Here is a 23,808-nt window from a genome sequence, read left to right on the forward strand (position 1 = left end):
CATAAATTACAATCAGAAATTTTAGACTTTTCGAAATCATCTTCATCCAAAAAATAAAAATTATATTCCGTGAAAAGAAGAGGAAAATAGGAAAAAAAATAATACGAATTTCAATTATTATGTTGATTTATGTGACAGGCACATCATTTTTCTATCACTTGATTGAATAAAATTTGTTAATTAAGGTGATCTCAAATATGGTAGAACTGGCAAATTTAGTGACCTATTTGGGACATTAAAATTCAATAACCAAACATAAACTTTGTGGAAGTTTAATAATCGTCCTACTAATTTACTTTTTTTATTTTTTTTTAATTTGGTATTCCTTATTTAGAGAGTAAGATTTGAATCTCCTCTCTTTCAATTATAAATAAAAAAAATTATTAAACAAATATTTTAAAACCAGCACGTAATTAATAAACAACAAACAGATAAAATAGAACAGAAGCCTCCTTTTCATGCCATTGATGAACACTGTATTGGACTGAAACATGGACAAACTGACGACAGAGATAAAAAGCCGAATTAGAGTATAAATAATGACATTCTTTGGCAAATCAGCACCAACTTTGAGAGGACAAGATATGGAGTAGAAAGCCGAATCTGAAGTTGGAAACGAGGTTTGGGCATGGGTTGTGGGATATGAGTGGGAGAGTTGTGTGGAATTTAGCGATAAAAGAAATGCATCAGGGACACCTTTCCCTTTCCATCTTTTCTCACAAGTATTTCTCTATCGTATCATGTGTAGTGTTACAACTTGTCCATAAGCTATGCTACATCCGACACTAAATCCTTTAAATTAATGCCAATCAAATTACATATAATTATATCAAAATTATTAATGTAGTGACGGCTTTGCTTCTAGAATAACTCTATTTTATTTTATACTCGGAGGATAGTTCATAACTATTTACCATTAGTATGAGAATAAATGAATAACAGCATTTATTTTTTTTATTAATCAAACAATCAAATAGAAGACATTTCAACATTTTTCTAGTTTTTCCTTTTTATTATTACTCATATATATATATATATATATATATTTCGTGAAAACAAATTAAACTCTATTTTTGTTTTCTTTTTAATTATATTAATTTCAAATCGGAAGAAATTCATAGTGTCATATTTCCTCATCGCAAAACTAAATTAGAATATTTTCAAATTAATTTTTGAATAAATTTCACTTATCTCTTTTATGATTTTAACTTTTTCAATATTATATTATGTGATTTCTTTTTTTTTTTTCAATTTGTATTCTATGGATTTAATTTTTTTTAATTAATACCCTATGTATAACTTTTGTTCTCATAAGGAATTAGGCTATTAATTTTGCATAATAAAATTACAAAAGTACCGAATACAAAGTTAACTTCTTTGTTCACATTTTAATATATTTTTATAATTTTATTAAGCAAAATTAACAACTTAATCCCTTTTAAAAAACAAAAATTAGACAAAGCTCGAATCTCGTTTCTTCAAATTAAAAAAAAAAACACATAAGTGTAATTGAAATGCCTTTCAATCATTTAATGCATTAAAAAAGAAAAGCATTTCTTGTATATTAGAAAAGGTAATCATTATGTCATGTAAGTCAATGACATTGGCCAATAAAAAATGGAGATTTATTTACTTCTTACTTTGATAACAAAGGTATAAATGTGTATGATAGGAAACGTTTTAGAGACTCTTTTACTAGCATTTTCCCATAAAATTAAGGAAAGAAGAAGATGCATTGTATGCAGGTATGTATATTTAATTGGTTTAGGTATAACAAAATGGGGTGTCCTTCTCAATCATGTTTTTACCTTACCGACCAACAATCCCATGTGCAACACGCGGATTGCGGTGGCCCTTTTCCACTACTTTGCCCATCCATCTACTTTCATCCTTTCATCTCAGCCGTTCAATTAATTCAAATAAATATCCTCTTCTGTTGTGCTGGCGACTTTGGGTTTGTTCGGGTCAATAATTCTCACGTGAATGGGACCCACCATTACAATTAAATTAACCTCCTGTGTTCTTCTTTAATTTCCACGTCTTTATACTATAGTTTTCAAACCACATTGATCCAAATATTAAGAAAATCAATTTTATATTTTTTAAATTAAAAAAATTTAAATCTTATTCTTTAAATAAAAAATTATATATTAATTAATAAATTAAATATTCAAGCGTAAATTAATTATACATTATGATCAAAAGACGAATCATTTCTCGATCAATTTTATTTTTTTATTTTATATTTTAGACTCTTGTACAAAATAAGGAAGATAAACATTTCATAAAACATAAAAGCTTATAAAATTTGAAAGAATATCGTCACGTTAATATTAAAAAATTCAAATAACTAAGCAACAAGTCAAGCCTCCTTGACCCGAAATTAACTAAAGTGCGATGTCAATATATCAATTATTATTTTAAGAATATCCGATAAAATTAAAAGGATATTAAAAAGATTATATTACTTAAATACTCCTTACCAAGACAATGATAATTTTGAAAATTGAACAATAGTAATGAACAAGTTAAAAAAAAAGTTTTACCTCTCAGTCTAATTGAATGAATACACGGCAGGTTTTAAATGGTAACTTAAGGAACCGTAAAACTTATGACAGCAAAGTCAAACGGTCAACAAAAGGGGGACACGGTTTACAGGTCTACCAAGAGCCGACAAGGATGGTTGACCCACCTGCCCCGCGCAGGCTGTACAGTATTTATCAATACGCATATTTCTATCAAAGTTCTTGCTTCGGATAGACCTAACCTTATCCTCGTCGCCCGAACCTAACAGGTCAGGTCAGCCCGCCCTATATAACGGCCCTTCTTCTATCTTCTTCGCTTTTAAGCTGAAGCTTTTACGAAGTTCATCAGAAATTTGGTAGAATTTTCTGTTACGCTGCTCAAAGGTACTTATTAAATTAAATCTCTCAAAATTTTGATCAGATTTTCACAGTTTTTAATATTCTTTGATCTGTTGTTTGGTTGGTAAGAAAGTGAAAGAAAAGGGCGAGAAAAGGAGTGCAAAATAAATGGAAATTTAGTTAAAGTTTAAGAAACGAGATGTGAGTTCTTCGTGTCCTTCGTTTCCTCTGTAAACAAACGGAAATGTGATCTTAAAGATCTTTGAGCTTACCCGATTCTGTTATTGCAATGTAATTTATGTCGTCAATAGATAGAGTGATAATTGGCAGTGATGATTTGAAACTATGATTGAGTAATTTGCTTGTTTGTTTGTTTGTCTTTTAATTTAATTTTGTGTTTTAATAAAGGAAGGGATTGATGTAGTCCTTTTCTTTTGTCGATCTTTGGATTACCTTTCTGGTATTTTGAGAAGTCATCTGATCGCTGAACTCTATAATGATTTTCAATGTTCAGAAAAGCTTTAGACTGAAATGACTATTGATAGCAGCTCTACTACAGAGATTGACTTTGTATTTGTTAGAGTAAATGATTATTAGATGATAATACAGTCTACTTTTGGAAATGTTACAGATATGTAGGAAAGTGGTTTGTTATTCTTATTATCAATGATCTGATTTTCATATATTTTGCATTCCAACCGGTCATGAATGATCAGATCTATCTAAATTACTTATTGAAATCAGTTGTGAAGTCAGAGGGGGATAAAAGGCTTCATTTTGATTATTTAAGCTAATGTGGTTTTGTTGTTTAACATGGCAGAGTCAAGTTAAGTAGTTAGGAGTGTGTAGATCTTGAATTGTTTTAATCATAGAAAATCTGGACTTCTCATTATCTTTTTGTTGTTTTTTTAAAACTTTAATTATCTGCTCATTTGTTGATTTCGTTTAAATTGTTGTATATTTACAGTACGGAATCCAACGGATAAGTAAACAGGATTGAAAGAATGGCCCTAGTTGCGGGAGGAAGATCAACATTGAACCCCAATGCCCCTCTGTTTATTCCTGCTGTTTATCGCCAAGTGGAGGATTTCTCACCAGAATGGTGGCAACTGGTTACAACATCAACATGGTACCGAGACTATTGGCTCAGCCAGCATCAAGATGAGGATGGTTTCTATGACAATGCCGAAGATGATGGCTTTGATGGCAATGACATTGCTGATTTGCTTCCAGATACCTTTGATCTTGTTGCTGATGAAGATCTCTCTGGTATGGATCTTCAGTTTGAAGAGTTCATCCAGTCTTACGAGAATGAAATGGAAAGCGCATCACCACCTTTACCGTCTAATGGAGGTATGAATAAGCTTTGGAAATAGAGAATTAGGTGCATTTTCCATTTTTAACAATGTTAATGATTCTCTTCAGGAGCAAAGAAAATGTGGTGAACTTATATTTTATTGTTTTGTTGAATAAAATAGGGCTTGAGAAGGATACTGAAACTTTGATGAAGAATCTGAGTTTGTTGCAATCAAGTCCTAGGTCTTCATCAGTGCCAGCAAAATATGCTGAGAAGCCAGCCAAGACTGTGAACCCTAAATACAGCCCCCGTTGCATCCAGCAGCCCCGCTGAAAGGGTCTCTATACCATGCAGGTTACAATCAGTCAAGAACCTCCGTAGTATAGTCTGCAGTTAGTATAATTGTAACATCTGTAAAGAGCAAGGGTGTAACTCTTGTGTCAATCTTTGTTCATTATCAATCCTTGTTCATTCTCATGTATTTGCTTTTAGTTAACAGAAAATGAAAGAACAAAAGTGTAAAAAAAATAATAATAATAATTGTAAAATTTTAGAAAAAAAATAGAATTTATCTTTCTTTATCTCTCACTGAATCTCTTTATGTATTTATTGTGCAATCTGTGCCCATATGAATGGAAAGGAAACAGCAAAACTTGTCTTAAAGACTGCTAAGAAACAAGTTAGATACACAGATTGCATAAATCTCATAACACAGAATCAATCATATGCTACATTGAACGCTTGATATACTTCTTTCTAATATTAAAATCAGATCCAATCAAAAACTCTTCTTTCAATTAGGGGATCAATACATTTCTGTACACTCTCTGTAGCTAAACCTAGTAAACTTGAGTTGAGATAAGCCAGGATTGAATTCCCGTCTGTATCATGTCACTGACAAGACTATAAAGGCTTTGTACTATAACTAATCCACTTCAAGCAGAAACCTCAGAAAGGTAGTCTGTACTTTGCTCAATTTTTTTTTTCCTTTTCTGGGACTCAAGTTTACTTTGGTTGCCAATGGCATCAGATATCGCTTTTGGTAGCCAAAACCCAGGTCTTTCAAGAAATGGTGCTCTGTCAAGAACTAATGGCTCTCTCAAGGTTATCTCAATGCCATCATATGTCCATAATGCCAATGTTGCTTCACCCTTGAGGCCCAAGGAGAACCAACCTAAGCCAGCTGCTGCAATGTCGATGCTGTTCGCATCCCAACTACTTCCAGACACTTTAACTTCCCTTTCTTCCCATTTGCCTAATTCAGATGCTCGGTCTTCACCGATGGGTGGCTGAAGAATAAGTAAAATACAGTCATATTAGGGTTTTTTTCATGTCATAACTGTAGTTGTATAGAAAAATTCTGTTAAAAAGGAAAAGGTCATCTCCATAGCAATAAATTTGTATTTTAAGTCACAAAAATTTCTCTCAAGTAAAACTACAGAGAAAAATAACACGAATAATTGCTTAAACTGGGCACAAGTTTCCCAGTAATCTCGTACTGCAATCAAGGTCTTCTGTTGGACACACAAGGTAAATCCCAAAATACCCTTCTCTCCTTAAAAGTGAAATTTCCTTAATCTTGGTTTTCAGATAAACCAGCCTTCAGGAAATTAATCTGACCACTTTCCCCCATCTAGCCCACAAAACACCCCTTCGGAGCTGCTCCTACCTTGGTTTTCAAGCCTTTAGAAAGTCTTTGTTTTCTATTGAAAAAAGAATTCACTAAAAGGCCACTAATCCCATCCAACTTGCAAAATGTTTTCCCTTACTTTCCAGGAAAACAAAGACACTAGAAGCACAAACGAAGACCAAATATTTCCTTACTGATATTCTTCCACTTCCCTTTAATGATGACACTAGTTCAAGTTCTTTAAACACCATATAGAATGAGTTCAGCTCCTTAAAAACAATTCAAGAGTCTAGTGGTTTAGAATCGCATATTAGCAGCAGTTAGTGCAACACAACAATCAATACAAGTGGAAAAAGAACTCAGAAACAATCACCAAGTGAAAGGTCTGTGATAACCCGATTAGCATAATATAGAACACTAAATACCAAAGAGAATGAGATAAAATTAAACAACAATATTTGTGCATATAAATTTTAAGAACATTTTTCCAAACAAAATTTACCTGCAACCTGATACCAACATGTTTCTTCTGTATTTCATCAGCATTTTCTACCTTCCCCAAGTGTAGAGAAATATTTGGTGATGCCCAAATTGTAACATAAATTGTCTCCACTGAAGCATGATTAAGATCTAGCCTCATCAACCCACCAACATGGACAGCCTGCCCCACCTGCAAACTTTCAAAGATCTGAAGCATTAGACTTAACAATGTCCCAAATTTAGTTGCATCACTACCTTAAAATATTACAAGCTTGAGACAACAAAAGAGTAGAAATTTCATTATTGTAGACAACAATCAATTAAAGCTAAGATTTAAAAAAAGAGGTGAACACCCAAAATTCAAGGATATCCTAATTCTTCTTTTATATAACATTAAAATTTTCTGCATAGATTGACACTGTTCAGCTAAGGAAGTTCAGGCGCAAGTGACCTAAGTACAGCGGCAAAACAATTGTAAAATCTATTAGAATTATCTAGAGTCCTTCTCCCCTGCTTCATTCTCTTACAAGCATATGCATCAAAAGATTTGAATAACTGATTGCTGCCCATCAAGAGGTATATAGACTCTGGCACTAGATTTGGCCCCTCAAACAAATTATGCTGTCCATCTTATAACGTTATTTCATCTTGCTATAAATTAGCATGGTAGAAGTTAAATTTAAGTGCATTTAAATAAAGGTGAGGATAGTGCCGAACGAAGGAAAAATGAGGGAGATTGAGACACATTTCAGGTATTTGGACATGAAAAGAATGTCGGCAAATTCCTTATAAGAGTAAATGATTTGGCCTGTCAAACAGATTATAATGTCCATCTTATAAGACTAATTTCATCTTGTTGTGAACCAGCATGATAGAAAGTTAGAAATGAGCACATTTGGGAAAAGGTGAGCACAATGGTGATAGTTGGAGGAAACTTGCCTTCACTCTGTATGTCCGAGGTTTTAGCTCCTTTCTTATTTCAACCATCTTCTGCTCATCTCTATTTAATCTCATAGACATTAGATATGGATGTAGGAGCCCCGGAGTGTCATACATTTTTGCCTTGGCTGACAAAATCCCCCCAATTCGCAAAATCCCAAGAGTTGTCCCAGGAACAGGAGCTTCTGTAAGCCTTGTCGTGTTTGCCTTTTCCTTCTTTGCAAATGCATTGATTAGAGTAGACTTCCCTGCATTTTGAGCCCCAATAACCCACACGTTACCTCGGGGACCTGCTAACTCCTTTATGAATGACAACAAATTCTTTACACCCAAATCCTTACGGGAACTTACCAAATATACCCCATTAAGCTTGGGTGCTCCTCCAGCCTTGGCTCGGTGCCTAACCCATCTGTCTAACCTAGTAGGTGAGATTTGTGACGGGAGAAGATCAACCTTTGTAGCCACAAGAACAAGTTTTGGCAACTTTTTGGAAAGTTTGGAGTCAGTTTGGCCCTCTTCCAACAACTTGAACAATGACTTTGCAGCCCGTTTCGGGAAGGAACCGTCAAAATCAACACAATCAACAACCATAACAACAACAGTAGCACCAGCATTGCCAGTAGGCTTTATTAACCTAGTTGTAATTAATCTATCAAAGTCAAAATCAGGTATCAAGTTTTCAGTAGATTGGTTCTTCACCTGCCCATGATGCCTTAAAGAATGACATCGTGCACAGACAGTCACCTCCTCTTCATCCTTTGCTTCCCTAGCCATCCTTTTCCTTACTGCTTTCGACAATCTCTTCCTTTTACCCTTCTCCATATTCTCTTCTGTAATATTACCATACCCAACAGTCGCTGGAGCAAAACCATCAAACTCTAAATCATCCCCTCCTTTTATAAACTTAGCTTCCCATTCATCAGAATCCCAATCAAACTCATCCCCCTCTCCCAAGTTATCTTCTTTTGCGTCATTTCCCTCAATGTCATCCACAAAATCCTCTTCTTCTTCTTCTTCTTCTTCAACATCATCATCCAACCCTTCAAGTTCATCCCCAAAGTACTCCAGCAAGTCATCTTCATCCTCGTTCGCTGCTACTTTCCTGCCAAAAACCTTCCTTTCCTGATAATAGCCCGGAAGATTTGGGTCCTTATCTTGCATAAAAATCCCACAACCAGGACAGATAGGCCCATAGTTCTGATCCCCATCTCTTCCCTCACTCGAAACCGGATTGTTTCCTCTTCTAGGTGAGACTTTACCATGAATTTTCTCTGTTGTTTGATTAGAAGATTGGTTCTTTACTGCTAAACTAATGGTTGAAACTTTATTTTGTTTGTTATTCTTGTCACCCAATCCTGTAAAAGTAGTGTTTTTGCAAATGGGTTTTATACTATGCATATGAAAGTGAAAGAGAGTAAAGGAATAAAAAAGAAAAACACTGAAATAGCGAATAGCAAAGCAAGTTACCAGGGAAGAAACAAATAGTTGCTTCTGGGTTTTCCTGTGTATTTCCTCTGGTGTTGTGAAACAGCTTGGGGCTCAGCTTGACTATTGTTGCTGATAAGAGAAATGCCATTTTTTCAACATACCAAGACTTCAAACTTTGGTGTAAATCAAAGCTGGAAAACAGAAATAGCAGCAGCGGATAAATCTCTCCTCATCAGGGCAAAACAGATAGTGTCACATTGGGCGTTGAGGCTTTGGAGAGGATATATTGCTAAATGCCAAAGCAGACTACTCACAAAATCAAAACAATTGGGCCTACTTCTTCAAGTGGGCTTATGATGGGCTAATATTTTAACCATGAGCCGGTCCAAGATTGTTTTTTGATGGATTTAATTCTTAAAACGACATGCTCCCATTCCTTCCCTGACGTGTGCAGGTCATGGAAATCCACGTGTACACCCTCGGATCAATACTTCTAGCTGACGTGTAAATTCAAATCCATGCAACACGCAACATTGTTACACGTGCCCTCCACACAAATCCCCACCCTAAACCCCTATAAAACCTCCATGGGAAGCCCTTCACTTGGTTGCTCACTGCCTCGATGCTAAAACCTTAGCCATGGCTTCTTGCGTTTCCAAGTCATGGTCTCTAGCCATGTCCTCAGACCACGTTTGGCGACCCCTTTGCTCTTCCCGCTACCCTTCTTTGTGTAATCTCAAGATCTCCTTATACCACTCAGTCCCATATCACCGCCTCTATGCTATTGGACTCTCCGCTTCCAAACGCGGCTTTAAACCCCCGTGAAAGCCACGTCTTGCCGTAGACAACCTCGTCTTTGCCATTGAATTATCCACCCCCACCACTAGATCAGCCCCTGTTATCACCATAGCAGAGCCAGCCAGCAAAATGATCAATAACGTCGTCCAAGGAAACCAAGTGTTTAAGTTCGATATCGGTGTGAATGATGACCGGCGTTTCCCGGGAGTGAAAGCTTTGGAAGAGACAACGATGAAGTGGAACGTTGTGTGAAGAGGATGGGAAGCAGTATTTACGATGATGGATTGGGAAGGAAAGATAAGTTGCACGGCAGAGGCGGTGCAGTGGTGGTTCTCGGAGGAGCTCCCGTCGCCGGGGTGTTGCTCAAGCGAGGTGGGAAGTGGGATCGTAGCGGATGTGAAGGTGGGTTTTGGTGGAAAGGGAGAGAGGGAGACAGATGGATGGTTTAAAGTGGAAAAATTGAGCGTAGGAATTTTGAGGCGCGCAGATTGGAGATATGTGAGCATTGATGATGGCCTTAGATATTTACAGCATTTTCTTCTGCCTTGCCATCATATGTAAATTTTATTATTATTATTATTTTCTTTAAATTGATACAATTATAAATACAATCAAATAGAACATGAAATTTAAAAATTCAAACTAAGTGATTAGAAAATTTTGTTATATTGTGTTATAGAGATCAGGTATACAAAATTGAAATAATTTTGAGAGAAAATAAATTAAAGTCAAAACCATCCCAACAATAAGAACTTGTGAGTTAATTTTTAGCGATGTAGAGCTCCATTCGATTAAAAAGATTTTAAGTTTGGTTCAAGTTCGGTCAAGTTTTAATATTTTGTGGTCAAATTTGATTTTCAAAATAAATAAATTATTTAAATTCAATTGTATTAATTAGAGTATTCTTTATAATTATAGAATACATTTGAGACATTCTATAATTTGATATTTTTATATTTTAAACATGATAATTTCAAATATTAGTATAAAATTTAAGATAAAATATTTAAATATATTTTATCAAAATGATATGGAGATTTATTAGTTTGAGAAATGAATGTTTTACTTCGAAAGAATGTTTGGACACATACTAACCATTGTTAAAGTTTTTGTCAATTTGTTAATGTAATAATTTTTTTGAATAATTTTATTTTTAAAAATGTAAAAAATTATAATATTATTTAAATATTTATTTTTTATTTTTAAATTTTTTATAAAACAACTTACTGTACGAGGTGATTGTCTGAAAAAGAAAAAAAACATAAGGTGAGTGTCAAAAAGAAAGAAAAGTTGAGGGAAAGAGGACATGGTCTTTTAGTTTTTTATTTTTTAAATAATTGAATTTGAGTGTTTATTTTTTAAATTAATGGATTTTGGCGTGGTTTTAATCAAAATTTGATAATATTTATATATTTTATCTTAAAATTTATATAGAAATTATCTTTTTAAATTTGAGAAAAGAATGTATGGAGATACATAGGGATGGATGGAAGGAAAATAAAAACTTTTTTATTCATATTTATTTGAAAGCATGCTGCAAATATTTGGCGCCAAAATAACGAGCTTCCCAAAATTTGTTCAAATTACCCAAAATGCCCTCGTTGCCTATTATTTATCTTCCCCAGCACGGCTCAAAAATGGAACTTAAAAAAAAAAAAAAAAGAAGAAAAGACGGCAAGAAAGAAAGAAAAATGCACCCAAGGAAAAGCTCTTCGTCTCTCTCTCCAATCCTAGTCGGTAAAATCAGTTCCATTATTTGTAAAGATTCTAAACCCTAATTTAATCATTTTTTTTAAAAAAAAAATTTATTTAGTTTTCCATTTTACAGGTAATTGCGAGGTTTTGATTGACGCGAACAAGTACAGTTGCAACTCTGATTCCAACAGCCTCCAAATCTCTATTTCAAAAAACACAAATATTAAAATCTCGGGTACTGCTTATTTTTTTACTTAATTTACTGGAATTAATTTATGTTTTTATCTCTTGTATTTGTTTATACTAGCTTGAATTTGTGCACATTAAAATAATACTAAAATATCTTACCATTCACTGGTTTCTACGGCATTTTTGATTGGAAATGTGATGATTTTTTTTTTCGAAAAAAATGAAGAATCTACTTTTTGATCTTTATAAATTTTAGGCCTCATTTGATTATTGTTTTTGCCCTTTAAAAAACTTGTTAAAATGCAAAAGCAAATGAGAGAAAAATAAATTTGTAATTAACTGAAGCCTGAAAGTGAAAAATTACCATAATACAACTCTATTTTTAATATAATCATTCAATATAAATGAGTAAAACCTAGTTTGAATGTGCATTTAACTGAAAACTTGGAGAAACTCAAAATATTTAAATGTTTGTATTAGTTTCTTTGTTATTTACTTACTTAGCCATTATTATATTTTGAGCTTGTTTAGTTTACTGTTGTTTTAGTGAGGGAAGAGATGAATACAAAGTCTGGTAATGACCTTTTGCCCTCAAAATCTGAAGGAAAAGGTTAGATGACCTTTTTGCTGAGTTTAGTTTTTAATTCTTCTATCATAAGTTTTGTTGGTGCTTGTTCCTTGGAATTTTCTGGTATTTTATGAAATTAAATTGATGTCTTATCTTGTATTTGAACTTGTGCTAATATAGGTGAGGAAGGTAGATGTTCCGCTGCCAAAAATAAATATATGTTTGTTCTTGTTAATCCTAAAGATGTTGATGGTGCTACAAAATCTTATCTTCAGGTATGTGTGTGTGTGTGTATTCTAGATCTCTCTTTGTGTATGTGCATGTGTGTGTGACTCTGTTTTCAAGAATGATTGTTTCCTTTTACCATCTGAATTGGAGATTTTCACTATAAAAGATTGTCCATGTTTTTAATTGAGTATCCCTGGTGCTCCTCTTGATTTTCGGATATTTCTTGCTATACCTTTTGTTATGCAATCTAATAACTTGTCTTGAGCATAAATGGCTTTACAGGAAGCGCTGAAGTTATACAATGGGGAGTTACCAACAATGAATTATGCTGCAAATACCGGAAAGCAGTCTATGTTTCTTGAAAGATGTTTGTCAAATGGGTATCATACAATTTTATACTTGTTCTTATATCAATTATTCCCTTTAATTAGTGCAAAAGGTTTTTAGTTGATCTGATGATTAGCATTAGTTTGTAGAATATGGATTCACTATTGCCAAAAAGGCATCATTGTGGTAGTAATTACAGATTCAAGGAAGCTTTTATTTATATGATTTTTTTGCTGCAGGAAATACTGCACATTGCTTCTGAAGTATAAGCCTTTTGAAGAGTTTGAGGAGGTAGACTTACTGCAATTTATGGTTTCTTTTTCTTTATTACATTATAAAAGCTTCATTCTTCATTACCTTTGCAGTTTCATACCTGTAATGTTATTTAAGAATTGTCCTTTTATGTTCGCTTTTACCATGTGCTAAACAAATCTGAAAGGTGCATTTTACTAGAGAATATAGCTAAATGAATGGTCTAATTTTTTAATTTCTTTGTCTTCCCCTGGGCCATGTGTTTTCCTTCCCAAGTCTAAGTGCACCAGTAAATTACTATGAAGGAGTTCAATGTTTATACCAAGTTTATTGCGGGTTGCATTTTTTTATTGCAGTACATACATCAAGGCAAATTCAAGAAAGCAATGTGAGATTTTTTTTTCCCAGTTATTTCTTATAATCTTTCTCTTGTTCCTTATGCAGGTTATAGCGGCAATCACTTATCAAATCATCCCTGCTGACACACAGTTTGCTGAGATCCCTCTTGCTGCTGTTAATTCAATCTATCAGCATAAGGTTCATTGTCTTCCTAGATGTTTAGATGTTTTCCACTCACTAGTTTGTTGCTTGCTATTGTTCAAAATATCATTAAGTTCAGGACTTCTTGAGGAATGGACTTATACTGTATCTAACAACACCGGGGATGGATGTTTTTCAAATTATGATAATGTAATACCTCTTCATATGCTCCAATAATCTTTTCTATATAATGGAAAACTCAGAGCAACTCATCAATTATGAAAAACTAATTGGGACTATAAAAACTGAAAATATAGTTTTATATAATGGAACTTCTTTTGATTGAAGATTTGGGTTAAATCTGCTAAAATTTCGGAACTTATTGAATGCTGCTCTTAGACATTAAATTTGATTTTGTTTTATTAATTTTATTGACTGGCTTGTACTGTTGGATGCTAGTTTGGGTGTTTCATGTTCAAAGTTAAGTGGCTTATTTCAATAATATCAGGGTTTTGGTCGCTTCTTGTATATGGAATTGAAGAAGAGACTTCAGAGTGTTGGCATTCGCACAATATTATGTTGGGGTGACGAGGAATCTGAAGGTTTTTGGCTTAAACAGGTAATGCATGGATGGAACATATCATAATTGGCTGACCTCTTCTTATGTTATTCTGAATGTAAACAGCAGTATGTTTTGCAAAGAAAATCCTGTTTCTTTTACCTATTTGACATCACCACAGAAAGGTAGGCCCTGTAAATCATGTTAAACTTTTTTCTTTATTTTCTTAAAGATGCATAATAATATCTTAATTTGAAATTATAAATGTTAATCATTTATGCTGAAGAAGCTTATTACACTTTTTGATGTTTGACTTTTGTGAAAATTAAAAATTGTAGGGCTTTGTATCAATAGCAGAAGTGGACAAAAAGGGTAGAGCTCGGAGGCTTCCTATTAAGGCTGATATACGTAAAGCACTATGCTTTCCTGGAGGTTCAACCCTTATGGTTTCTCATCTTAGTAAAGATGCTTCAGCTGCAGGAGAATATCTGAGCTTTTCTTATCCACTAAAGCTTTATGAGAAGTCTCAATCCTCAGCTCCTGATAAATCTTTAGGTCAAAAAGCAGCCAATGTTGCTGCCAAGCAGTGTTCTTGTTCCTCCCAAGGTGCAAAGAGGAAGGTTTGGGAAGCGTCATTGTCCTCTTTGAAGACAAAAAAAGTGAAGGGAACTCATGAAATTGACAGTCATCAAAACGGCTGTCAGTTAGATTCTAACAGGCGTATAATCGCAGATAGTGACAGATATGGTTCTTGGCTTGATCGGTGCTCCGTTTCAACAGATAAATCATTGGTGGAAGTTACTCCTGGAGTTTCTTTGATTAATAATTTCATGGAAAGTGAGGCTCAAGAAGGTAGACCAAATTGTATGACACCAGAAGCACTAGCCACTAAAGAACTTCAATCAAATAGAGATTGCTTTAGAATTATGTTGATGAATATTGCTGATGATACAAAGAAAACACATCTTACAAAGGTATGTTGACTTCATTTATTTTTGTTTGATGTGAATAATACATGCTGGCATATAACAACAAACTGAGCACTTCCCTATTATGTGGGAAGGGCTGATCATATATGGATTATTTCCCAAAACGCTAGTCTCATTTAGCATGCTTTTGATCACCTTTTCACATGATTTCATCCTATTACTCACCAACTAGTGTTTTTGCAATGAAACAACACTTATAAGCTTACCCTTCTAGCATGTTTTTTTCATTAAGTTATAGAAATTTGCTCAAAACCAAGTCAATGCTCTAGCGACTGAAGGAGGGAAAAGCCTTCCTAAACCTAAATAACCTTCCATTTCTCCTTTGAGAAAGATGCTGAGCCTCGCATTCTCTTCAATCAAAGGCATACGCTGTCAAGCACACCTCATGCATGTGTAGGTATCTTTCTCAATTCAGATATTGGTGGTTTAACATGTTAGTTAATAGAGCAAGCTTTTTCCTGGAATAATCTGGCCACATGCTTAGTGCTTGCTCTTTAAAATTTATACATCAATATAAGCATAGTTCTCTTTGTAGCTATGACCTTCCTTTTAGACCTTTTCTGTAGCTTCCTTTATGCGAGATATTGTAATTTACAGAACTTTCTCTAGTTGTTTCTGGAAAGAATTCTTTTTGTTCAAAGGAAGGTCCTCAAAACTGCACAAAGGTGTGACCTTATCTGGCTTTTAAACCGTTTACAAAATCAAATTCCAGGATAAAGCTCTAGGAGAAAATTTTCCAACAGCTCTTTTTTGGGATACCGGTAGGAATAAAAATTACTTTTCCTAGGGATGATTCTATGGAAGCCAGGCTGACTTTCTAAGTGGTGAATCTAATGGATTACAAAATTATAAATCAAGTAGCTGAAATTATGGAAAAAGTCATCTTCTCCAGTTTCTTCAGTTTTGAAAGAACTTTTTACAAATCTTAATTACTTTCCACAGGAAAATGTATGGATGTAGTTGTTTGGTTAAGTTTTCACACCCTGCAAGTTCTGTTTGATTAACTCTTTTCTCCTTTTTTTTTGCATTACATTGGTTACACATTTTCTCCTAGTAGATTTTGAAGTATTGAAGAGTATTGACTCATTTATGTGTTTGGCTTAGTTTTTACATTAACTTGCTCCAAATATTGATGTTAGGGTTTTTGCTTCAATTTCTTTTATCACAGTACTTCATCATGCTACTTGATTTAGACATATATTTGTTAAGCATTATATTTTTTTGATATAGGTAATTGAAAACCTTGGTGGCACTCCAACCTCTGATGGAAGGATAAGCACACATATTGTAACAGGAAAAGTGAGAAAAACACTGAATTTCTGCACTGCTTTCTGTTCAGGGTTAGTCTTAATTTGATAGGCAAAATGATAAGACGTTGAATTCCTTTGGCTTTACTTTGATGGATAATGCGAATGTATCACATTATATGTCCATGTTTTTGCAACCAGTTACCATCATTGCACATTTGAACTTGTAAATTTTTGTACCTTCTCCCCCTTAATTATTTCCCATTTCCAGGACTGAAGAAATTATAAAATATGTATGTGTCATGGAATTGAATGTGAAATGGCTTTTAGATTCTTTTTCTTGGCATTTTGTTTGGAGATTCCGTTTTGTCTATATGTTAAAATAAGATTATACAGTCATTTTCATGTCTGACATTTTTTTTTCCTTTCTTTTGTTACACGTGGCATTCATATTAACAAATTTTTGTGATCCTATGGTGCTTTCTTAATTTAAGGATAGTATCAGAACTGATACTTGGATATCTGTTGTGTGTGGGAAATTATCCAAAAATTTTCTTAAAGTTCTAATATGTTCTTTTCATCCCAAGGTTTAAGAAGCTATATTCTCTTATTGACCTTTTATCTGGTAAACATTGTGTGCAATTCCCATCGGTTTGCCATGTAACACTCTTGAGGCTGAATATAGACTTTTCGCAGGTACATCATCGTTGGCATCCTACTAATAGCATAACTAACAAAGTTGTTCAAATGCAAGCATGGTTAATAAGTCATGAAGGAGAGCTGAAAGGTCGATCTGCATGCCATAGAGCCTTGGGTACCATAGTTCATAAGTTTTGTAGAAATCATTATTATTCCTGGAAAGATGGCAATTTCCACTTTAACCCCTAAAATTTATATGATGATCACCTTCTATAGTATAAATTTGGTTTTTTGCTCACAGTTTTAGTCATTGTAAGACTCCTTGCTTTATATCATGCATGTTTTAACATGAATGCCTCTGTTTGCCAGCACACAAAGGTTATTTCATATGTGTTATAGATTCACTCGATAGGTTTGATCTAATGCAGGGCTTGGATAGTTTCACCGAGTTGGTTAAAAGAAAGCTTTAGGGAAGGAAAATTTGTGGGTGAGTTGAAAAGAATATATAGATTTTATGTACTTATTACCCAATGAATTGCTATTGAAATCTTTTAACTTTCCCTCTTACCCTACAGATGAATTGCCTTATATATTACACGATGAAGATTATGTATTGAAGTACAGAACTGAGCTAAAAGATTCTATTTTTCGAGCCAAAGCAAGGCCTGGAGCTCTGCTTAAAGGATATAATTTATGCATCGCAGCTCATGTTCAACCCCCTGTCACAACTCTGTCTGCCATCATCAGGTCTGCTGGTGGAAATGTAAGCTCTAGGCATCTTGTTACGGTTAAGTAAGCTTAAGACCTTAATGGTGATTTCTTTGTTGTTCTAGGATAATTGCATCAAAGATTTTGCATACCAAAGTAAAATGTACATATTCAAGCAGATAAAATCTGCCAATGGGAAGCTGCTGTTTATACAGAGCTCATGTATAATTAAAATTTTGCATGGATTAGGTATTGTTTTCCTCTAGTAGTTTTACATCTGGCTTCTTTGCTTGTTTAGATGATTAATACTTTAGTCATGAATCGAATGCTTGCAGTTACTGGTTAAATTCATGAATATAACCAAAAGTAAACCTTTGTCAACCACATTATGAAGGTTTGCTTTGAAGGATAGTATGTCAAAAAATCAATAACATATAGCGGTGTATGCGCATAAAAATTTTAGCTGGATGTGTAAAATAAGTTTTTATTTATCGTAATCATCATTGTCTGCAATTTGTTACTGGTCATACTATCTATGCAGATTATCCGTGGAGTGGACAAAGTAAAAGAAGCATCAAAAACAATCTTCATTGCGTGTGCAGATGACATGGAGGAGGCGTTATCTGCTGTAAAGAAAGGAATATGGACTTTCAGCAGTGAGTGGTTGATGAATTGTGTCATGAGACAAGAACTAGACTTGGAGGCTCCCCAATTTGCAGAGTCCTTGTAAGGAGGTCTTAACTTACAAGGGTAATTATGGAAGGTAAATTAATACCGGCGATTCTGTTTCCTGTCCCCAATGACACAACACAAGAATGTTCATATTCGTCGTGGAGAATTTTTTTTTTTTTTAAATGAAAGTATGTTAAGTTTTGGAGGATTATTTTATTTAATTTTGTTTTTATTTTGATTTGGCAACTTTTGGTAAAAAGAATTATAGGTGACATGAACCATATCAGGTTACAAAAGCCTAGCTAACTGTCCAAATTGCCACGCTGTGATCGTGTTATTTTCTCCACGAGGCCAGTATAATCCTTTTGTTCACAAACGTCCTTCAAGATTGCAATATGCAAGTCCGTGGATCAAAATAGCGGTACCGGCTATTCATGCAACCTTCCGGTTCACATTTTCTTTTTAATGTTTCTTTAATCCTTCAATTCCCATCTTCGTTCTTTGGAAGGATGTTATTGTGTCTAATTTTACTCTCGGATGAGAATATGTTTTGTAATTCGAAATCAATCATTTATAATAATTAATATATAAAATTAAATTTAAAATTTTATAATAAAGAATAGATTTAATTAGGTGATATTCAATCTCATTCAAATAAAATTTATTGGTGACGATATGTTTTCCTCAGAGTAGTTAGGTTTCTTGGCTCATGGTTATCTTTGAAGATTGTTGAACTAAGATTTCAATCAACTTGCAAGATTGCTTTTGGGTTTTTAATTGCATGACTGCTTTTGGGATTTTGAGAAAATTTGTTAAACAAAGAGGAGAATGGAAAATGGCTTGGAAAAAAAAATTTAAAATGTACAATATTTATAAAGGTAATATAGTCCAAAAATAATATTTTTGATCTAGTCAAAGGCAAAGATACCCTTAGTTTTATTAATTATGATCTAGTTAATGAGTGTTTATAAGCAGTTTCTTTAGCACTTGTTAAGGTTAATTAAATTTAAAACATATGTTATTTTAATGTATTAAGAAAGAAAATCATTTATTAGCAAAATTAAAAAAAAAAAAACAAAGTTGGACAAAAATGAAGCTGACGTGGAAGGCACTTTGCAACTCCAAAAAAGATAAGGCCACTGATGGAGCAGGGCAGCAGGCACCTTGAGGTCTTAGGCTTCCAAGCGACAGCATGAACCATACAGCTACAGGATAATCTACGGTTGCCCTTGCCCACACCTCTTCTCTACATTATCGTATCTTTGTCTGCCTGTCTGTCCATGGTTTGCAAAGACACAAGATGACGGCCGAAGTCGTGTTTGCAAGAGGACACGCCATTCCTGCATTAACTCCATGGCAATCTTCTTCAACGAAGAGAAAGTCAAAACCTACTCAGTTTTTACATTTCACCGTTCGGGCTTGTCATTCCATTGATGACAAGAACAGGGTCTATAAGCAACTGGGTATGTCTCCCCGCCCCCCCCCCCCCCCCCCCCCCCCCCCCCCCCCCCCCCCTTCTTTTTTTTTAATTGAAGCTCTGTTTTACATTCACCATTCGGGCTTCTCTGTCTCCCTTTCATTTTTGTTGACGAATTTACATTCTTGGCGTTATAATTCCAAATTGGTTTTGGAGTTAATCCTAAAGCAACATTGATTTTGCTTTCTTTTGCTTTATGCTATGAAAATCTGCTTTCCAAACTTGTGAAGAGGCATAGAGTCTTTTGCAAGCTGAAAAAACTAAGAAAATGAAATTTGAAAAATATTTCACTATTGTCATATTGGATTTTTCTTTTTTTTTTTTTTTTTTTTGGGAACGTTGTGGCTGGGGTTATTGGAAGAATCATCTCCATAAATGCCTCTTCCTTTAAAAGAACGTTGAGTGGATTTTCAGAGATAATATAACATGCGAAACCTCTATACTTTTGAAACTTTGGCATGTTTAAGTGAGAGATGCTTGTGACATGCACAATTAGTGTTATAGAGGATCTAAAATATGTTTCTGTAGGCATTCAAAACTAAAAATATCAGTTGTTTTTGGAAGGTTTGTTACGTTGATTAGTTTATTGGAGTATTAGTGGAAAACCTTTATATTCTTATGTAGGTAGCTGGAAAATATTACCTTTAACATTCTAAATATCTTTCTTACTTAAACAAGCTGGAATATACACTGAAAGGATGTTGTTAATCAGATGGTGCCACTTCACCATATAAGTTTCCTAGTCGGGCATTACTGATAATTTATAGTTTCATGGTCTTTTAATGAAATTGCTAGTCATTAGAAGAATTTGCATTTTGATATATTCATTGCAATCTTTTTTCTTTTTCAAATTTCTGAGTTAACATTGTATTATCACTACTTACATTAGGTCTATTTTCATTGAAAAAGAAGATTGAAGATATCATTCTCCGAGCTGAGATGTTGGCACCAACTGCCCTCGAACTTGAAGAAGCAAGGAGAATCAAGCAAGAACAAATGATACGTGATTATAATCTATGGGATGACCCTGTTAAATCCAATGAAATTCTTGTCAAGTTGGCTGATAGTGCCAAAATGGTTGATGCTCTCAAAGATTTAAAGTATAAGGTGATGTGCACCAGAGACTAGTTTAAAGGAGTTTTATATGAAAAATTCACATTTCAATTTATAGAAATATCAGATAGGGCTTTGTTTGATTTTGTTAGCATCTAAAATAGACTTCTTTTGGCACCTTACTCATACAAATGCATACATCCTTGGTTATGTTTTGCTCCATAACTTGTTTGCAGGATTAGGTCTTTATTAGTAGAACTTTATTGAAGCTTTTTTTTTTTTTTTTTTTTTTGGCTTCTATTGGAGGAACTGATGGTTGTCAGAAAGTTATAAAACAATTTTTGCTTATTTCTGCAGGCTGAAGAAGCAAAGCTGATCACACAGTTGGCTGAGATAGATGCTGTCAATTACAGCCTCTTTGAGCAAGCATATGATGCATCTTTAGTTGTTAGTGATTTGTTAGATAAATATGAGGTATCTAAGCTCCTTAGGGGGCCATATGACATGGAGGGTGCATGTGTCATCATCAAAGCTGGATCAGGAGGCAACAAATCTGAGGTTTGACTTCCTCTGTTCCTCTTCTTTCTCTGGAATTTAACTTTGAGTAGTTAAATTTATCACTTTTCTTTAATGAAATGTCATATAGCTTCAAGATTTTGCCTCTGGTTGTGTGTAAACACTTTTTGCATTCCCAAATTGAGCAGATAAATAGGCAACTCTAAGTCAGATATTTATAACTTACTATACAAATAGACATGTTTGTTGCTTATAAAATTACAAGACTTCTTATTTGGCAGAGTTTTGTGATTAACTTTTAATATTTCCAATGTTTTGTCTAATAGTCTATGTCAAGACTGATTTATAATTATGTGCTGGGAGTGGCCAGTTCACCATCGTGGATTTAGATTATTGTTAGTGCTTTCATAAATTAACATACACACTTAGTATGGAGCATAATTTATTTCTTGCGAGGTTCATCCCATGTCATTTTGCAAGTATTTACTATTCCTCCCATGTAGAAGTTTATAGAGTTTTGAGGCCGATCTCTTTTTTAGGTTATGGATCTAAGCTAAGGTGGATGCCATCATTTTAAAAGTGTTTGTTCATGCAGCAAGCTTGGAGCATGAGACATGGTCAGAATGATGCTCTATTAGGTTATTTGTCACCTGTGATGTACAATTATATCCTGTTTTTATCTAACATGGTGTTAAATAATAATCTTCCACTTCAGGTGTGGGCTGAACAACTTCTTAGCATGTATATCAAGTGGGCCGAAAAGCAAGGTTATAGGGGTAGACTTGTCGAGAAGAACCTTTCTGCAGATGGTGGTATCAAGTCAGCAACTATTGAGTTCGAATTTGAGTATGCTTATGGTTATCTTTCGGGAGAGAGAGGTGTCCATTTCATGATAAGAAGTTCTCAAAAGGGATCTGTTCGCCGTGAGGTATGTTTACTAGTACCTTTCTGACCTGAGATTCCAAAGTCATGTGGATTTCTCACCTGCTTAACATTGAGGAAAGGACTTACTCACTAGTAGTTTTTCTCTCCTCGCCCATCTTTTTTTTCATTATTAGGAGTACTCTGTCTTACAAAACCATTTTTTTTTTTTTTAAACCTGGCAGGTTAGCTCAGTAGGTGTGGATGTTGTTCCTGTTTTCCTCGGATCAACTCCTGACCTCCAAATCAGTGATGAGGATTTGATTCTTTCAGCCCCTCTGTTGCTTGGAGAAAATAAGAGCCTGACTGCATATACAGTTTGCGTTCAGCATATCCCTACTGGCATAACTGTCCAATCTTCAGGTGCTTCATTTTCTATCAGAAGTCATTATCCATGTTTTGTTTGGATTCGACCCCTAGCTTATTTTTTTGTTTAAATTATCTAGAATTTTCTAATTTGTTTTGATCAAATTGGTTTGGAAAATAGCATATGCAGGAAGAAATAGATAATGTACTATAATTTAGTTAACACTGGCAGCCGGTCTGGATGGTGAAGAAATATAATTCCAGAACTATTTTATTTGTATATTTCTGAAAGCTTTTAGTGAACTAGCACCATTTTATTTCCCTTACCTTAAATTCCAGTAAAAAGTATGAGAAGCAATACTAATGGAATTATTGGCTGGTAAATTCCATGTATAACTTTAAAATCATCTTACTATTAACTTTTTGTCTTTTGACCATGAAATGAAGAGACACTTAAAAGCATTGACCATTGAGAAAGGCACAAGGTGTTTTGCCCAATCTGAATACAAATTGTTGTGAACTGGATGTATTTTCAGGAAAAATGTCTGTTCTCGAGTTTTTTGTGCTTGATGATGGCGAAAATGGTTAAAAATAGTTTTGTCAGAGCTGGTGATATGAGCTTCTCTCTACCGAAAGTGAATGAAGGCATGACATGCAAGATTAATCTCTTCTTGACAGCCTTCAAAAATCATTTTTCTTTTTTTTTTTTTGTTTTTTTTTTTTTTTTGGGTGTGGGTGAGGGGGGTGTTGGTTTGGTAAGGCACATTGACAGATTTTGATGGGGATGCTTCCTGCTCTGCTTTGTTCTCTTAGTTCATATCCCAGGCTGTATCTTCTACCAAAACTTTCTTGACCTTTTTAAAAGGGAAAGTAAAGTAAATCATGTTTTATGTGCAGGTGAGAGGAGCTACTTTGCCAATCAAATCAAAGCGCTCAACCGATTGAAGGCCAAACTTCTTGTCATAGCAAATGAGCAAGGAGTCTCCACTGTTAGTAGCATCAAGGCGGATGCCTTTGTGGATGTGTGGGAAAAGGAGACTCGGAGGTACATGTTTCACCCCAGCAAGCTAGTGCAAGATATAAAAACCGGCCTTGAGTTGGCTGACCTAAATTCTGTTCTGGATGGAAATATTGAACCTCTTATTGGAGCTCATATCAACATTAGACAGCCAAATTGTACAATCTAAATTCACATTATGTACTTGTACTCCTACAACTGAAACATTTTATTGCATGCATATGATTTGAAAATATAAACCTGATGTACAATTTCATCTATCAGTTTTATGAACACATGCTTGATCAAAGAACAGGCTGAATATATATAGCTTATTGCAATTTCTACTCCATTGAAACTGTCATTTACATTGTTGACATGGTTATAATGTCTACTTGCTTGTTTACATGATGGAGACATGCCCAAAGCTTTAGAGCCCCCACTTAATGCAGGTGCTTATGTTGGAGGCTTTCTTCTCCTGTCAATCAGGCTGCCACTAACAATAAGTTGTGGTGCAGGCCTCTAAAGCATTAGGGATGTCAACGGTCA

The 23,808-nt window shown here is 34.4% G+C and overlaps 5 protein-coding genes across 6 annotated transcripts; 4 read left to right on the plus strand and 1 right to left on the minus strand.

The window, feature by feature from the left end:
- Positions 1-2,766: 2,766 nt before the first annotated feature.
- On the plus strand, positions 2,767-4,749 carry ERD15 (dehydration-induced protein (ERD15)). Of its 2 annotated transcripts, none has more exons than XM_007028533.3 (3): positions 2,767-2,909; positions 3,832-4,217; positions 4,343-4,749. In XM_007028533.3, the coding sequence occupies exons 2-3, from the start codon at positions 3,869-3,871 to the stop codon at positions 4,492-4,494; spliced, it is 501 nt and encodes a 166-aa protein (XP_007028595.3). In that variant the 5' UTR covers positions 2,767-2,909; positions 3,832-3,868; the 3' UTR covers positions 4,495-4,749. The 2 variants fall into 2 exon arrangements, with proteins under 2 accessions (XP_007028595.3, XP_088662554.1); XM_088806428.1 differs by lacking the exon at positions 2,767-2,909 and adding an exon at positions 2,968-3,065.
- Positions 4,750-4,827: 78 nt separating this feature from the next.
- BPG2 (P-loop containing nucleoside triphosphate hydrolases superfamily protein) lies at positions 4,828-9,166 on the minus strand. Its single transcript, XM_018121752.2, has 4 exons — positions 8,678-9,166; positions 7,211-8,565; positions 6,294-6,461; positions 4,828-5,450 (listed from the first exon to the last, which is right to left on the minus strand). The coding sequence occupies exons 1-4, from the start codon at positions 8,784-8,786 to the stop codon at positions 5,097-5,099; spliced, it is 1,986 nt and encodes a 661-aa protein (XP_017977241.2). The 5' UTR covers positions 8,787-9,166; the 3' UTR covers positions 4,828-5,096.
- A 51-nt stretch (positions 9,167-9,217) lies between these two features.
- LOC108662289 (putative F-box protein At5g04010) lies at positions 9,218-10,012 on the plus strand (the record flags this gene model as incomplete). Its single annotated transcript, XM_018121753.2, is given in 1 exon segment — positions 9,218-10,012. A coding segment is annotated over 1 exon segment (780 nt), but the record flags the coding sequence as incomplete, so codon positions are not given.
- Positions 10,013-11,080: 1,068 nt separating this feature from the next.
- On the plus strand, positions 11,081-18,235 carry LOC18598836 (N-acetyltransferase). Its single transcript, XM_007028537.3, has 13 exons — positions 11,081-11,173; positions 11,265-11,366; positions 11,868-11,930; positions 12,069-12,163; positions 12,399-12,496; positions 12,683-12,734; positions 13,140-13,232; positions 13,684-13,794; positions 14,073-14,708; positions 15,954-16,063; positions 17,038-17,096; positions 17,185-17,372; positions 17,859-18,235. Exons 1-13 carry the CDS (start codon positions 11,128-11,130, stop codon positions 18,045-18,047), a joined length of 1,842 nt encoding a protein of 613 aa, XP_007028599.3. The 5' UTR covers positions 11,081-11,127; the 3' UTR covers positions 18,048-18,235.
- A 911-nt stretch (positions 18,236-19,146) lies between these two features.
- Positions 19,147-23,543, plus strand: PRFB3 (peptide chain release factor). The gene is made up of 6 exons (XM_007028538.3): positions 19,147-19,452; positions 20,356-20,573; positions 20,877-21,077; positions 21,751-21,963; positions 22,142-22,319; positions 23,160-23,543. The coding sequence occupies exons 1-6, from the start codon at positions 19,290-19,292 to the stop codon at positions 23,447-23,449; spliced, it is 1,263 nt and encodes a 420-aa protein (XP_007028600.1). The 5' UTR covers positions 19,147-19,289; the 3' UTR covers positions 23,450-23,543.
- Positions 23,544-23,808: the final 265 nt, after the last annotated feature.

The sequence above is a fragment of the Theobroma cacao genome, chromosome 5, assembly GCF_053813885.1.
Source record: "Theobroma cacao isolate CCN51 chromosome 5, ASM5381388v1, whole genome shotgun sequence".
Lineage (NCBI taxonomy): Eukaryota > Viridiplantae > Streptophyta > Magnoliopsida > Malvales > Malvaceae > Theobroma > Theobroma cacao.

What these genes read in the sequence shown, in the direction of transcription:
- PRFB3 (XM_007028538.3), top strand. Translation starts at nt 19,290, where the DNA reads ATGACGGCCGAAGTCGTGTTTGCAAGAGGACACGCCATTCCTGCATTA. An exon ending in CAGGGTCTATAAGCAACTGG is followed by an intron (nt 19,453 to 20,355) that starts GTATGTCTCCCC and finishes TACTTACATTAG; the next exon opens with GTCTATTTTCATTGAAAAAG. An exon ending in AGGGATCTGTTCGCCGTGAG is followed by an intron (nt 21,964 to 22,141) that starts GTATGTTTACTA and finishes TAAACCTGGCAG; the next exon opens with GTTAGCTCAGTAGGTGTGGA.
- LOC18598836 (XM_007028537.3), top strand. Translation starts at nt 11,128, where the DNA reads ATGCACCCAAGGAAAAGCTCTTCGTCTCTCTCTCCAATCCTAGTCG. An exon ending in CTCAAAATCTGAAGGAAAAG is followed by an intron (nt 11,931 to 12,068) that starts GTTAGATGACCT and finishes GTGCTAATATAG; the next exon opens with GTGAGGAAGGTAGATGTTCC. An exon ending in TCAGGTCTGCTGGTGGAAAT is followed by an intron (nt 17,373 to 17,858) that starts GTAAGCTCTAGG and finishes CTATCTATGCAG; the next exon opens with ATTATCCGTGGAGTGGACAA.
- BPG2 (XM_018121752.2), bottom strand. Translation starts at nt 8,786, where the DNA reads ATGGCATTTCTCTTATCAGCAACAATAGTCAAGCTGAGCCCCAAGCTG. An exon ending in AACTATTTGTTTCTTCCCTG is followed by an intron (nt 8,566 to 8,677) that starts GTAACTTGCTTT and finishes CTACTTTTACAG; the next exon opens with GATTGGGTGACAAGAATAAC. An exon ending in CTCGGACATACAGAGTGAAG is followed by an intron (nt 6,462 to 7,210) that starts GCAAGTTTCCTC and finishes GAAAGTTTGCAG; the next exon opens with GTGGGGCAGGCTGTCCATGT.
- ERD15 (XM_007028533.3), top strand. Translation starts at nt 3,869, where the DNA reads ATGGCCCTAGTTGCGGGAGGAAGATCAACATTGAACCCCAATGCCCCT. An exon ending in ACCTTTACCGTCTAATGGAG is followed by an intron (nt 4,218 to 4,342) that starts GTATGAATAAGC and finishes TGAATAAAATAG; the next exon opens with GGCTTGAGAAGGATACTGAA.